This window comes from Polistes fuscatus, unplaced genomic scaffold, assembly GCF_010416935.1.
Source record: "Polistes fuscatus isolate 324 unplaced genomic scaffold, CU_Pfus_HIC Scaffold10, whole genome shotgun sequence".
Classification (NCBI taxonomy): Eukaryota; Metazoa; Arthropoda; class Insecta; order Hymenoptera; family Vespidae; genus Polistes; species Polistes fuscatus.
In genome coordinates this window covers 2,763,496-2,776,373 of record NW_025112998.1, presented here as the reverse complement: position 1 = coordinate 2,776,373, position 12,878 = coordinate 2,763,496, and the positions used below count along the sequence as shown (strand labels likewise).

Below are 12,878 nucleotides of genomic sequence, written 5' to 3'. Positions count from 1 at the left end.
GAATTAGAATTCGTTGATAATTAATTAGCTATTATGATTTTTAAATAAATGATTGAAAAAATCCGATAAAAGTTTCTTTTGTTTAGTAAAAGAGACTTTAGAAAATAGAGTTGAAAAAGGTAGAAGGAAAACGTGGAATTGAATGTCTGGAATAATTTATGCAACATAGAATGAAGAAGCGTGACAATGGTTTCGTATGTTCATGTGAATATACATATACATCTATACAAATGTATATACATCTACATACTTACTCTCGAACGGTTCTCTATTCCGTGTCTGCTCTGGAAGAAGTACATTTCGTTTTCAGCTTTAAAAAGAGAAAAGAGAAAGGACAGGAAAGGAAAAGAAAGGAAGAAGAAGAAGAGAAAGAAAAAAAAAGAAAATACGAAAGGAATCGCTGAAAATTGAATTCGTGCATCGACTTTTTCGATAGCTGAGGATTCCTTCGTCGAGGGAAATAACAAAGTGACGCTAAATTCGACAGTTTCGCGTTTCAACTTTGCCGAGAAGAAAAGGTGGAGAAAAAAAAAAAAAAAAAGAAAGAAAAAAGCTGCCTCGGCATTTCGATTATCTTTTTCTCCTTAAAATAAGAGGCAATTTCTATATTTTATCTTACGTTATTTCTTTCTCCATTGTAATAATATAAATAAAAAACGCGACACACAATAGAATTTATTTTCCATAACAATACGTAACTAATCAAGGTAAGAAACAGTTAACATGAAAGGATAGTAGATTCTCATAGCTGAATCCTTATCAACAATGTACAATTCCCTTTTCTTCCTTCCAAGCCAAGTATTTTCATTATAATAGGTATTTGTATTGTATTCCGAGTGAAATAGCACGGTACTTAATTAAAAGGAGCCTTTTCGGTTTGTCTCAACACATCCTATACATGCCACAATGGAATTTTATTTATCTACCATAAGGAAGAAAAATAACTATATTCCGTTTCGTATATCTTAATGAGAAACTATTCTTATTATTATCTTTAATAAAAGATAATAATAATTACCGTTATTAGATACTCTTATTATTCTTCAACAATGTTCCCCCCCATAAGCAAACTTTTTTTATTTATTTCTCTTCTTCTCTTTTCTTTTCTTATCTTCCCAACATGTTTTACGAATCTAAGAAAGATTTTCGAAATGGTTGGCATACAAATCGTCAGATTAGAATAATCTGATCGAGGGGGGAAGAGAGAATAGAATTGTAGGTAATATCGTCGGTTGAACGATTCTGCTCGTAATTCGTATTATTTGCATTGATTGCGAGGAGAATCATTGAGGGAGAAAGAAAAAGAGGACAAATATGGAAAAGATTTCTTTGAAAATGCTAATTTTGTATATTGAATTAAAAAACAAAGATATTATTTTATCAGTGAAATGAAATGCACTTTATTTAAACTGAAGTACATGCCTCCTCTTCTGGCCTCCCACCGAGAGAGATTATACAAAATATTGTTACCCTTTCAGGGAAACAGAATTATTAACAAACAAAAAATAAAACACGAGTATATATATATGTACTACCGTTTGATATAATTACAAAAAAATATCGTAAACAAATGTAAAAGAAAAAGTACAATGTAATAAAGTACAGAAAAGATAATTAAATAGGAATCATTTCTTGAACTCTTGAATTCGTTTCCCAGCTCGTCGTTCTAAGAAATCCTAGACCACCTAGACAAAGTTTTTTTTCTTTTCTTTTAGTATCGTCGAACACCAAATGCGTGTTCGACGTATATATCATGTGATCACCTAATGGTATATTTCACTATCAACCTTCTTATTGTCTTGCACTGTTTTATGACACGCAACTTATTTCATTGACATATTGTAGCATTTTATCTTGCAACCATATTTTTGATTGATCTTGATTAGGCAGAATAATAAGATACTATTATTATTGAACCAGACGTCTATTATTTCTTATACTCGTAGAAGAATATTTTCTAAAATCCCATAAAAGGTGGATCGATAAAAGTAAGTCGAAGTTGAGGAAGTACGTGCGAGGAAAGTCAAGATGAGAAGGAGAAAGAACGAAAAGGTGTTCACAAAAGACGTCACAATAGATTTGCCGAGGCATTGTTTGAACATCTAGCACGATCCACTTCCGATCCACTTTCCTTAAGGTACTCATGTACCACCGTAGTACAATTTTCCGAGCCTTTATACCCTTGTCACACCACCGATGTTCAAGGCTCGAGACGAAGGTCGGAAAAAAAAGCTTGTCGTAGGGTCGAGTGTTCAAAAGGAACCTCTTTTAAAGTCACCATTGTATCGTCATTGCTTTCTCAGGTCAAGGATTTCTTCGATTTCGGAATTGAAAGGAACAGTGGAATACTCGTCACGAGTGGACCATTCAACATCGATCGACAAAAATTCTTAATCTTTCGCTAATATTGATTGGAAAGTGTAATTGTTAGTAAAAATAGGGTAAGAAAAATCTGTTATAGTTTCGAAAATTAGGATGAATATATATTTAACTTTATGTCCTATTTTTATTATTAATGCGATATTAATAAACGTTGACATCAAACTATGGGTATAAAATAATTTTGATATTTTGTATTCACGTATTTTATCAATTAGAATTTTAACGAACTTAACAGAACGATCATACTTCGAAGTATATTTTTTGAATGCTAAGACTAATTACAATTTCAATTATTATTTATTATTATTAAAATTGTATAAATAAATGTTACGTTAATTATAGAAATATATTCTAATCGAATCCTACAAAGGAACTGGAGTTGATTCGATATCTAAAAATATGTCGAAAAAGAACAAGTTTTTATTGGAGGTACACTGAACTATCCCTCAAATTATCAAGCCACAAATATTGTCTTTTGTTTATATCTTCGAATTCATTAACCTAACAGCAGCAACTGAATATTACAAACAACGAGTTTCAAATCATCCTAATCAGAGTAAATATTAATTAAATATTATTCCTTCAATTATTATCATAAATTAGATGAGAGGAGAATGTTTTTAAATTTAAAATTCGCGAACACAATTTTTTCGAAAGCAGAGCTTTAAATGAAACAATGTTATCTTCTTTTTTTTGATGTATTTTTACATGGAGAATCACCACAACTCAGTTGTACTACCTGGCCGGATATATTCTATATAAAAATAAATGTTCACTTTTCTCCTCTGTAAAATGTTTTTCAATTTTTGCTTTTAAATATTTATATTTTCTCGTATTCCTTTTATTCAGTAAACAGTTAATTCTCTCATCCTTTTGTAACAGTTAATCATACAAATTTGTTTAAAACCAACGTAACTTTTATATATTTTTAGGATTCGTAGTTTTAACTTCGCACGAATTCTCACTAACGCTAAATATTTTACAGTAATCACACAAGTGTTAGTATATTTTTTAGAACAATATTATATTCAATTATTATTTTAATATCCTTCTTTTAAACTTTAAGCTGAAGTGTACGAAACGTTTGAAAGCTAAAAAAGCAAGTGAGAGAGAGAAAGAGAGAGAGAGAAAGAGAAAAAGAAATAAGAATATAGATAATAGAAATAAAAAGTCTGAAGTTAAGGATAACTCGAAGAAAATGAAGATTGCGAATGTAGTTTAGTTACTTACTCAGTTAGTTTATTTACTTTCATTATTTTATTTTATTTTCTTCCTCTCACCTGGATAATTCTCTCTTTTTTTTTTATGTTACAGTCGCAGCTCTGAAGCTACTCCATATAAACGTCCCAGCGTACACCTTAAGGGGCAAGAACGCAATTCTGGAGTGCAGGTGAGAGAGAGTAGTATTTTTACTACATAATACTATACTAGCTATACATGTCAAAAGGGAGACCAAGAGGATGAAAAGTCTTGGAGAAAAAGATAAGTAAGAAAGAGTAAAAGAAGAAGAAAAACAGAAGGAAAGAGCGAGGAAGTAAGATAGAAAGTGGGAGAAGGGATGGGTGGGGAAGAATTCCTTTTCTTTATCTGCAAACGTCTTGGAATCTCGTCTCTTGTCGACGCTTCAGGATTCTTATTTTCTCGTGGTATGTGTATAATACGAGAATCGGATACGGATTCTAACACATGGATTCTTTACTCAAGTCTTTCTCTCGTTTTCTTCCTTTTCTTTTATACAGGATGTCTCAAAATGCGTGAACGTAATTGAACGGATTCATTTAATTACGATAAAATTCAAAAACGAGATTATATTGAACGACACGCGATTTTATGAATTTTTTATTTTTATTTTAACGTACCGAAACTATCCCTTAACGCTTTGACAGCCACGTTTGTCATATATCATCGGCCACTATTTCTCCCGTGACATTTACAATTGTAAAAGTCTAATGAAAATGAACACTTAGTGCATTTTTAACGTTACCGCTAATAATAAAATACACAGATACTATGGTAGATATCTTTCTAGAAAATACCATGTTGAGTGTAACCGTGTTATATGAGACTCAAATTTCATTATTCCTTAGCGTCATTATTTTAAGTTCATTTAGTTATCCAATGCTGTAGAAATACAGTGCTGTACCAAGATTTCTCGCAATTTGTTTTCCGTGCTAGAGCGAAACCGTGTTGTATTTTGAAATAAAAGGCGTCCCATTGAACAATTACAAATTTTATTATTGAAACATCAAAAGTGAAAGATGAATTAATATGAAATTTTGAATAATAAAAGTAGTACCGTAACATCCTGAGCAAAACATGTGATTTCGACATGGCATTGGTCAAAGTGTTAAGTTATGCTCGCATATTTTGTAACACCCTATATATATTTATTTCTCTCCCTCTCTTATATTCTTGTTGTCTATTTTCTTTCATTTACGGAGTGTTGAGTATTCGAATGTGATACATCGGAGAAACACAGAAGGGGGAGGGAGTGTATTATGTAATTCGACGATAGACACGTTTACTGCAAAGAGACTTTCGTGTGTTATCACTGGTCGGTCAGTCCTTTCTCTGTCCGTCCCTTTGATATACTGTCTCGTTTGATTAAATACGATAGCAAATCGATCGTAGTGTACCCCTTTAAAAATCTATTCAAAGGTCCACTGGGTGCCCACGTATCTGTCTCTGTGTATGTCTATCTATGTTTGTGTCTCAAACAACGGAATCAATCCTTTAAATGATTTTCATCGTCGAACTATTCACTTGGGAGAAAACGTGTATTCTCCTTTTAAAATCGTGCATTTTAATAAATTATATATTTTTAATTGTAAGACAATTTTATAAAAGTAAACGTAAAGAAATTAACTGTTATTATGTATCGAGCAGGTGGGGAGGGGAGGGGAGAAAAGGAGGAGGGTTTTAGAGGAAAATTAATGTGGATCATTAACAAATTCCGTTATCGGACTCCACTGAATAGTATTTTTGATATTATATTTATAACATTGTATATTTGATATTATTTATATATATATATAAATTAATTTTATATGAAGTTGCAAATTTGCGATGGTTTATCTTATTTCTTTTCTCTTTAAATAATTTCATTATTTCGTTATTTTCTTTTTACTTCGAATAGGATATAAGAAAGATGTTAATTTTGAAGTATTATGCGTAATTAGAAGGAATTATCGGCGTAGAAGTAATTAATTCTTGTTAAATATTGCCCAGAGCGTTAAAACGTCGTAAAAGCGTAACGTGGCGTAGTATAACGCAGAAAGGTAAGGTAGATACTGTATTCATTTATACAAATCGATTTTCTTGAGATTAAGTCTGTCGGTGCTTCAGGGGCTACGCTGAAGTCCGGGATGAAATGTAATTAAAATGATCTCCGCTCTTCAGACCTTCAGATTTTTATTCTCCTCCTCTTATAGAAGATTCGTTTCTCGTCAAAGGCGTAATAACGATACCTTCGTTTAACAAATTTTGTAATTCGTTAGATAACGATTGCTCGTAAAGAACGAGAGAAAGAGAGAGAGAGAGAGAAAGAATAGTGACTTTGAGTAATTATTATATGAAAAAGCCAATAAATCTGATCCTTTTGAGTATAACTTATCCGCTTAAATTATTATTTCATCGTAGAAAAAGAAAAAACAGAATGGAAAATGTATCCGACAATAATCGAGAAAGGATTTGTATTCTTCAATCAAATTTTACCTGAGAACAAAAAGTCTTCGATCGTCGTTCTATCAATTAGGAATATTTTAAGTGACACGATGAAGAAAGAAAAAAAAAAGGGAAAAAAATATATTAATATAATCATAATCTTCATAAATTATAATTATAATCTATTATACATTTAAATGAGTGATTTAGAAAATTCTCTTTGATGAATAATTTCGCGATTCGTTTTTACGTGCCGGTCCGTCGCGTCATAATCACTAATGTACGCGAACAAAGGTGAAATGAGAGATAGAAAGAGAATGCGAGAGAGAAAGAGAAAGATAGAGAGAGAGAGAGAGAGAGAGAGATAAAAAGCTGACCGAAACTCTAGGGCTGCTTTATACTACGCGTCTTCTTCTCTTTGTACGCGTAATATTTCGCGTTGGTCCAATGCGACGGATAATGGAGAGTCATGAGGAAAAGAACGTCCGGTCGCACGAATCACCACCGGTGTACGATATTTTTACAATTTTTTTTTTTTCTTTCTTTTCCGTCGAGAAAAAAAATGGGCCGAGGAAGGGGAAGGGAAAAGAGAGGAAAAAAAAAAAAAGCATAAACCGTACAAAGTGCAACTACTCCCCCTACGTTCAAAGCACACAGAAAGAAAGAGAGAAAGAGAGGGACAAAGATAGAAAAAAAAGAATAAGCTATTACAACTTGGATCAAAAATTAATCATTCTTTCATACGAATATACGTCCTACATTTATTTTATTTTTTCGATAATCGGGGACTTAAATGAAGAAAAAAATGATTCGCGTATTGTTATATTTAACGGTTGGATATTTAGAAAAAAATTTTTTTTATGAAGATTTATTAAACGTACGATCGGTATTTCAAATGAAATATCAATTCGTATTTAATTTTCGAAATGTTTAATTTAACAACGATTAAAATTAAAACTTTTTGGTATTTTAAAGTAAATAATAAAAATGTATAATTAAATATCGTGATATGTGTGATACAGATGTTCGATGTTACACACAGGTTAATGAAAAAAAAAGAAAAATAATAAAATCTCTCGGTATTTCAATCGTATGATAAGTATTAACGATTAATTTATCAATATAAATATTTACTTATTTTCGAAACGGAACCTTTATCCTATAATATATTTTCAAATAATAATTTATTTGCAAAATTTCGATCTCTAAATAATTATTTATAAATATTTAATCGAATATTCCATTGATATACTATTGGCGTTATATTTAACCATAAAAAAAAAGAAAAGAAAAACGCTGAGAATAAACAAAAATACCAACGTGATAAAAAAAATGTTAGGAATCGTTGATATCAAACAAATAACGTAAGCGAATGGATAGATTAAATAAGAAGAGGAAGAAAAAAAGAAAAAGGAAAAAGTTAAAGGGAGGAAAGATCGAAGGCGAGATAAAATACGAAGGAGAAAATGCAAAAGAGTCAAAGTTTGGCATCGCGAATCGGTATAAGAAGAGAGAGTCTCCTTCGACTTCTCGTTTCATTTATCGTAGTCCTCGAGAGATGGGACAAAGTCTAAGCGAGAAAAGAACTCTCGAGTTCCGTACTTCAGCATCCTCCTTTGCCCCACTCGAACTCGATATAGAGACTCGCAAGATGAAGAAGAGAAGGACGAGAAAGAAGAAGGAAATATAAGAAGAAGAGGAAAGAAGAGAGGAAGAAGGTAGACGAGGAAAAGGGAAAGGAGAAGAAACGAAGAAAATCCTGTTCGACCGTGTTCCTTCTTCCAATTGCAGATCCCTCGAGAGTATCCGCGCGTACTGCGGACTACTTCTCGGTGAAGCTTTGGGCTTCTAATCTGTCGATCGAAATTCCATCGTTGCCGGAGGTGCTTCAACGAATTGATGGGCTGCCCAAAAAAGCGCGGACAGAGAAACACAAAGAAAGAAAAAGAGAGAGAGAGAATGTGTGAGTGAGTGAATGAGTGAAAGAGGGTAAGGGAAGAAGGAGAGAATGGAAAAGTGTATATGAGAGAAAGAGAAAGAACGTAAGAGAGGAATTCTTAAGAAAGAGAGAAAAGGTAGGAAACAAGGTAGACTGTTAGTCAGCAAAATTCGTTTCAGCAAAGCGATCCGTCACCGAATATCGGGAAAAGAAAGACACAGAGTCCTTGAACTAGCTAGAATGGACGAAGGATTTTCTGAACCCTCGAATACTCAAACAAGATTTACCAACCCTAACACATAGATGAAGATAGACATGTTATATCCACAAATGCATACCTGTACACGTGCATATACATCAAAATGTACATTTCTTATACAGAATACAACGCGGATACTTTGTATATCTAGCATATTCGAATAAACACAGAGACACGGATATGCATACGCGTATACACATACACAGACGGTATATCGAACATCAAGAGATAATATAAAATCCGAACGAATTTACTTTTTGCGAATTCAGACGTTGTGTCTCTGACCGTAGAGAACGGAGTTACTTTTACTAGTTCCTCCGCCAACCTGTCTTCGTCCTCAAGCACGTTTTCTTTCTTAGAATCTCTACTTTCTCTTCGAACTAAATTTAATCTTCTTCTCTCCCTCGAGAAATCCGTTATTGCAAGTTTTTTACCTTTTTTTTGGTATAATCGAGGAACAAAATAATAACCATGAAATTTTTCTTCTTATTAAAATTATCTAAAATATTATTCTAAACCTAACTTATAACTTTGTTCTTTTCCTTTGAAAACGTGTAACCCTCGATGCAAACAAACCACAGATCGTTCAAAACTGTATCATCCTTTTAAACAAACCAAGGGATGACTTTTTTAAAAATAAAATAAAAAAATAAAATACAGGAAATATCGTTTAATCGATATTGAAATTATCGAAAAATCCTTGATTATTTATTCAACGACGAGTTTGTAATTTTGTACAAGTTGACGAGTTGTCAACTTGTAAAAACAAAATTACAACTTGTCAAGTTGTAATTTTGTCTTATTTCCTAACCATCCTCTTACCTTGAATACAAACAACCCACAGGTCGGTCAGAAGCACCCTGATTTCTCTGCTCTCTCTCTCTCTCTCTCTTTCTCTTTCTCTCCCTTACCTGCATCGTCTTTCGAAATTAGCTGAGCACCCTTCGTTGAAGAGCCGGTCGTTCAACCGAGCAAGAGAGACCGAACCCGCAGGCACGTCTTCGTGTACGTCGACGAGCAACTCTCGAATTAGTGGTCGGTTATCTAGGATTTCTCTTGTCGAGCGTACGGTTCGCGCATAACCATAAGGTCTCTCTCTCTCTCTCTCTCTTTCTCTATCTTGTATATACTCATACAATCTACTCTTAGGAGAAACGAGATGTTTCGAGGCACACTTACGAGCACGCTCTTCCCTATCCACTTGCCGCTTTGTTAGTAATTGTACTCCCAAAGTTATCTGAAAATCGTAGTCCCCTTCTTGAAGCTGAGAAAGGAAGCAAAGTTGTGAACAGCCGGGAAGACTAGCAAATTAGAAGAAGCCTATGCTATTGACCGATCGGTGGAAAAGATCCTTGATCCTTTATTAAACGAAATACCGAACGAAGATTTCTATCTTTCTAATAGAAAATTCTCTATCGTGTTTATGGGTTCGCGCAAATATGTGTTGAATGATCGATACTTATCTCGTCGTTCTATTAACTCTTTCAGATTAATCTTCATTTATAATAATTATATTTAAACGCGTGAAAACAAGTAATTATTAGATACTCGCAAATCAATTGGATTTGGTTCGTTTATTTTTACAAATGTCTGTTTCCTGCGAAAATTTAATATTTAATTTTATATATTTTCCTAAAGCAATATAAAATAAAAAAAAAAGGGAAAGTAATTTTTCCCCAATGATTTTCGTTTTAAAATCGCTTTCGTCGCGTCGAGGACAATTACGTGCTCGTTCGGACAGGCGAAATCCAATTTTTAAAATGAAATCTTGATAACGCGAGCGCGACAAATCAATTAATATGATCATTAGCGTGTCCTCTCTCTCTCTCTCTCAACGTAGGAGGGTTCATTAATTATTTCGAATTTTGTAGAACGTTCGAATATACAATACGCTGGGACGCTCAAATATGATATGAGTTTATGCATTATAAGCTTTTATTATACACCAGGGAGGAAGGTGACAAATCTGATAGAAGAATGTTGACTAATTCACCAACTCGTTCTCCATAATTTCAAATTAATTCATTCCTTTTGATATAAACATTTTTTGTCAATCTTTTTATTTTCAAATATCTATGTAGAAAACTTTGATTAAATTGATAAAAACATTCCAACTATTTATTCGTGCACATTATTAAATATATATTTTCTATAGTACATTTCTCAAAATTGTTTTACTATTTGATTGGAGATAATGTTACAAAGAAAGAACTGGAAAAAGAAAAAAAAAAAAAGGTTATGTAAAACGTCCATAGTCGTTTCTCGAACCATTCGCGGAGGCTCGACCATATTCGAAGATTAAATTTATTCCATTCCAGGTTTTGTGTACGTGTGTATACGTGTGTGTGCGAGCGTGTACGTGTATGTGTAGGATATCCGTGTGCCGTGTGTATACGTACGGGCTCTTATATTTTCTACAATATTTTCCATTCGGTGGAAGTTGGGGGAAATACATAAAACGAATCGACGAATCGAGAGGAAACTGCCTTTCCGCTTACACGCTCCCTCGATTCAACCGAGCAAAAGCAAGTGACGTTTGTTCTTATATCATTTAGACTTTGCGGAAGATATTTCGCGCATCGCTGAACGCAACCACCACCTTGCGCGTATATTTTATCCCTTTTTCCTTTTGTATACAAGTCTTTCATTTTCGACTCACGTATCGAACAAAGGTAAACCCTGAAAAACGAAGAAAAATAAGAGAGCAAAGATAATAAAAAAAAGAAGAAAAAAAGAATTAAAAAACAAATCTAACAAAACTTGAGAAATAAAACTATACAGTAGTAAGTAGTAACACGTTTTTTTTTTCTTTCTTTCTTTCTTTCTTTCTTTCTATACGAGTCTCATATACATAGAAACGAGAGAACTCTCGTCGAGAAAACGACGTCTCGTTATACGGAAAAATTAAAGTAATCAAAATAGGTAAAAAATCGATGAACTATTTCTCTATCTTTCTCTCTCTTTCTCTCTTTCTCTACATACACGTGCATACATATACATATAATACATATACACGAGTACACGGTTACTCGAGTATAGAAATATGTAAATATTTTATTAAAAACAGAGCTCGTTTTCACGTGGGTACACTTTGTCGCTAACGTTTTTGTCGTCGGTAGTAGTTTTATAGATAGGTAGATAGGTACCTACATCTAACATTAATGTATTCATCGACAACGGTCTGTAACACCGGGCAACCATTACAGGAAAGTACATTTAGCTGATTGCGTATCGGCAAAGTGCACAATCATAGGCAGCATTTCTATCTTGGTTTTTACGATGGGAAAAGAATCGATATTGGGAATGGTACTCGATATCGTTTTCGATGGTAGGTAGTACATATATATAATAGTATATATAGAAGAAGAAGAAGAAGAAGAAGAAGAAGAAGAGAGAGAAAATGAGGAGAAGGAGGAGGAGGAGGAAATTCAAAGAAAAAGTACAAGGGAAAGGGAAGACAACTAACTAGAGTCCCTAGCGCGTACTTCGTCTAGGTTTGAAACGTATCGCGTGTTCAAAATACCTGCATGCTTTCCACGTAGCATCGTAACCAAGATGCTGAAAAGCGCGAATCTTGAGTAAATTGGAGTCCACGCTTTTTTGCCAAAAAATCGTTAGAAAAGTAGAGCAACGCCAGCGATTTTCCTTTATTTTGCGTTCTTCGATCGAAACTTCAGACTGTAATCTCCTCCCCCTTTTTATTTATTTCTCTCTCTCTCTTTCTCTCATTTAGATAAAAATTTCTTCTTTATTTTCTATTCCACCTGTATCATCCAGTCTTCTTCCGATTCATTTTTCTCACATTTTCGTCCTTCCATTTCTATACGCGGCAATCGAGCGAAAAACTCGACTGGTATGCGCGTAAATGAAACACTTGACCGTCGTCTCACCCTATTCGTCATCTTAGCCCACTTTCAACCACCCTTTTCATCAGCCTCACACATACGCTAACAAGTGTTCATACACTTTTTCATTCTCCTACTACTCTACTCCTTTTTCCTATCCTCTTACCTTTCTCTTCTTTCTTTTTTTTTTTCTCTTTTATTTTCTTGTATTTCCTTCTCCTTTTTTGTTTCCTTTTCTTTTTGCCCCCTCCCCCGTTTCCCCATTTTATCTCTTTCCACACTTAGTATTTCGAAAATCTTTATTACACACACGGTTTTATTTTCAAACCGAACGGATACCTCAAACGAAAAAATGGTATTCTCCCTTTTGTTTTCCCTCTTTTTTTTTTGTTTGATTTATTTTTACGTGTAGAATTACGTACAGTCTGGTCGTACCACTCGTTCATGTACATACTGTGTATTTGCGAAAGTCTATCAGTCGTTTGGACAAACTCGTAACTCGACGTATTGTGTTTCGTTCGATATCAATTTCTTACGCATATCTATCTCGCTATGATGATAATAATAATAATAGTAATAACAATAATATAATATTATTTGTAAATCTTCTAATATAGGATGATATAATTTAACTGTGCAAATGTAAATTATATATATACACGTGAATAAATAATAAAACAAAATTATTTATCTTATTAAGTATATATTGCTAAAATTATTCGTCATATATCTGATGAACAAACTAAATGATATTTGTGTCTCGTAAACGAGTAATACTGAAATAAACATA

At 33.3% G+C, this 12,878-nt stretch overlaps 1 protein-coding gene across 2 annotated transcripts in view; it reads left to right on the top strand.

The window, feature by feature from the left end:
* LOC122526000 overlaps positions 1-12,878 on the top strand; it is an 80,745-nt gene that overhangs the window by 30,019 nt on the left and 37,848 nt on the right. For both annotated transcript variants that reach the window (XM_043649068.1, XM_043649067.1), the window contains exon 3: positions 3,697-3,772. In XM_043649068.1, the coding sequence (XP_043505003.1) occupies positions 3,697-3,772 (76 nt within the window). The remainder of the gene's footprint in view (positions 1-3,696; positions 3,773-12,878) is intronic.